This window comes from Mus caroli, chromosome 8 (genome assembly GCF_900094665.2).
Source record: "Mus caroli chromosome 8, CAROLI_EIJ_v1.1, whole genome shotgun sequence".
NCBI lineage: Eukaryota > Metazoa > Chordata > Mammalia > Rodentia > Muridae > Mus > Mus caroli.
Genome location: NC_034577.1, coordinates 15,386,493 through 15,389,157, shown reverse-complemented (window position 1 = coordinate 15,389,157; position 2,665 = coordinate 15,386,493). Strand labels below are relative to the sequence as shown.

Here is a 2,665-nt window from a genome sequence, read left to right as displayed (position 1 = left end):
AATGGATCCCAATACAGAATTATTAACAGGCTGGCAGCTAAGGACAGGTAAGATTCTGTACAGAGCCTTACCAACCTAAAACAGAATATTTTTAATAATATTTAAGAATATATTGATAATGTGTATTCCATGACAGGTAAAGAAGGCATTCTTGTCAGAATGACCTAAGACAGGTGCAGTCTTGTTTATGGAATATAAAAGGGGGAGATATGGAGAACTTTTTGTGAGCACTTCTACACATTTGATGGGAATTTGACATCAGACCAGGACAAAGGAACTAAGTTCATGTTGGGAATCTGACTTTGGACCACAACTCAGGAAATAGGCCCAGATTAAGAACATTTATATTTGAGTTAATGCAAAGCTCAGAGCAGGCTCAGCTGAGGCATGTGTGGCATTCCTTTTGTCTTGGTCATCCTGACTAGCCCCTAGAAAGGTGTTTATGGGATTTTGTTTATTACCTTGCTTGTTCTTTTACCCAGAACTGATCTTATTTTGCATGTTCTTAAGATGGTTTAAAAGCAGACTGGAAAAAAATAAATCCACTTCAGCCTAATAACTGGCTAGGGTCATGCTACAGTGTTGTATAATTGTCTTTTTTCTTTTTAATCCTCTTCCTGCCCTGGAGAACCTGTTGAGTGAGCTTGCTTGGCCAGGTGAATGCATGTATATATGTATGCGAAGTCCGAAGGCAAAGTATTTTTTCAGTGACTTTATTTTTAAAATTATAATTATTACTATTATTATAATTTCATATGTATGGTATTTTTTTCTGTATGTATTCTGAAAATGGTTGTTATAAAGGTCAAAAGAAGGTGTGCATCCTAGAACTGGAGTTAGAGAAAGTAATCAAAGAACTTTAATTAGGTTTGATTTGTGCATCTTCATGGAGGAGCAAATTCTGGCAATTTATTCATCTTGCTGGTTCTTCATCTTTTTATCTATCTTATCTTACAGCATCTGAATTTAAAATGGCCACAATTGCCAACCTGTCGCAAAGTGGTAGGGCACGGACCCCAGCATATGCCTCCATTGGTCATGCATGTTATTGGATTGTTGATGATTTGGGAAAAGGCTGGAATAAGTAAGAAAAACACATGTTAGAGTTGAAAGCCTCAAGTCAGAAATACAGTCCAGTGTGCTATTATCTTGAGTACATCCCAGCAGGCTCCCCATGCCCCCAAAACTGGATTGTCTGTTTTAGCAGAACTGAATCCAGTTCTGGCCACTGATGCTGTATAAAGGGGTGCTAGTTTTCCTAGGTCCCAAATGTTGAAGGGTCTGCTCTACCCCTGACTGATGGGAATTTTCAGGTCCATCAGGCTAGACCTCGGTAAGGATTCTGAGTCTTCAGCCTCTTCACAGCAGCCCTGCCTCTCCTTTTCCACATAAAAGATCCTTGGTTTTGTATCAGAAACAGCTGTTGGGTATGAATGTGTATGAACATGTGTGCAGGCACATATAGAGGCCAGAGGTTGTTATAAGATACGTTCGTCAATTCTTCTCTGCCTCAATTTTTGATATAGAGTGTCTCAGTGAACTGGAACTCATTGAGAGGTCTGGCTGGCTGGCTGGCCTGTGTGCCTGTGGGATCATTCTTTGTGCTAGCATTACAAATATGCACCAGAAGCTCTCTATGCTTCTGCAAGGACACTGGGATCCAAATTCAGATCTTCATACTTGCACAGCATGCACTTTTTATCACTGAGCCATCTTCCCATTTTTAATTAAGGTATTTTAACTTCCTGGTACCTGTTTTAAATGAAGTATTGGCCCCAAACCTTCATTATAAGACTTGCTTAATGATAACTTGATTCCTAAGTAATTTACAATAGAAATCAAAAGTAAAAATCTTATTTTTGATAGTTTCTAATGTCTAAAATCCAGTCTTAACGTCATCCTTCCATCTTCTCCCCTCCTCCCTTGTTCTTTACATTCATCTAAATGTCAGACAGAGTATTTGTGTATCTCATGGAACACAGATGCTCCTTTGCAAACCAGAACCCTTCAACAAAATTAGTGAAATTATTTTCTTCTCTATATCATTTCTGTCTGATGCACTTTGAGGTCAATGCTTTATTCATTCATTCATTCATTCATTCATTTCACATTCTCTCTTACTTGTTTAGCTCCCTCTCTTGAGTTGTGAATCCCTTTGTTTTGTTTGCCTATTGTCAAGGATGAAATACAATCTGGAGCCTAGAAAGATGCCTCAGCAGTTAGGAGACTCTATACTCATTAAATATAAAGATTTCTAAATGAATAACTTTTTCAGATAAGAATCAAACATTCTTCATGTTATAAATTTTAAGCTACCTATAAGACACTCATTTCATAATCTTAAGCTTAGCACCAGGAATTAGAAAATGGAAGTCAGGCACTGCAGATCAGCTCAGAGTGAGTCTAAATTAGGCTTCTTCAAGTTAAAAATGAAAGAGTCCTTGGTTTGTTTCAGCAATCACACAATACATACTGTTAAAATGTGCTTAGAAGAAAGAATGAAAAAAAAGGAGGACAATAAGTAGATTAGAGATAGACAGACAGAGACAAAGATGAAGACAGACACACACTGAGAGAGAGAGAGAGAGAGAGAGAGAGAGAGAGAGAGAGAGAGAGAGAGAGAGAGAGAGAGAGAGAGAGAGAGAGAGAGAGAGAGAGAGAGAGA

General features: G+C 38.1%; 1 protein-coding gene across 1 annotated transcript in view; it reads right to left on the bottom strand.

Moving 5' to 3' along the window:
• Positions 1-838: 838 nt before the first annotated feature.
• The window catches only part of LOC110300661 (beta-defensin 4), a 2,250-nt gene continuing 423 nt past the window's right edge, over positions 839-2,665 (bottom strand). Inside the window, exon 2 of the mRNA XM_021170916.1 lies at positions 839-1,075. Coding sequence (XP_021026575.1) covers positions 942-1,075 — 134 coding nt within the window. The 3' untranslated portion in view covers positions 839-941. The remainder of the gene's footprint in view (positions 1,076-2,665) is intronic.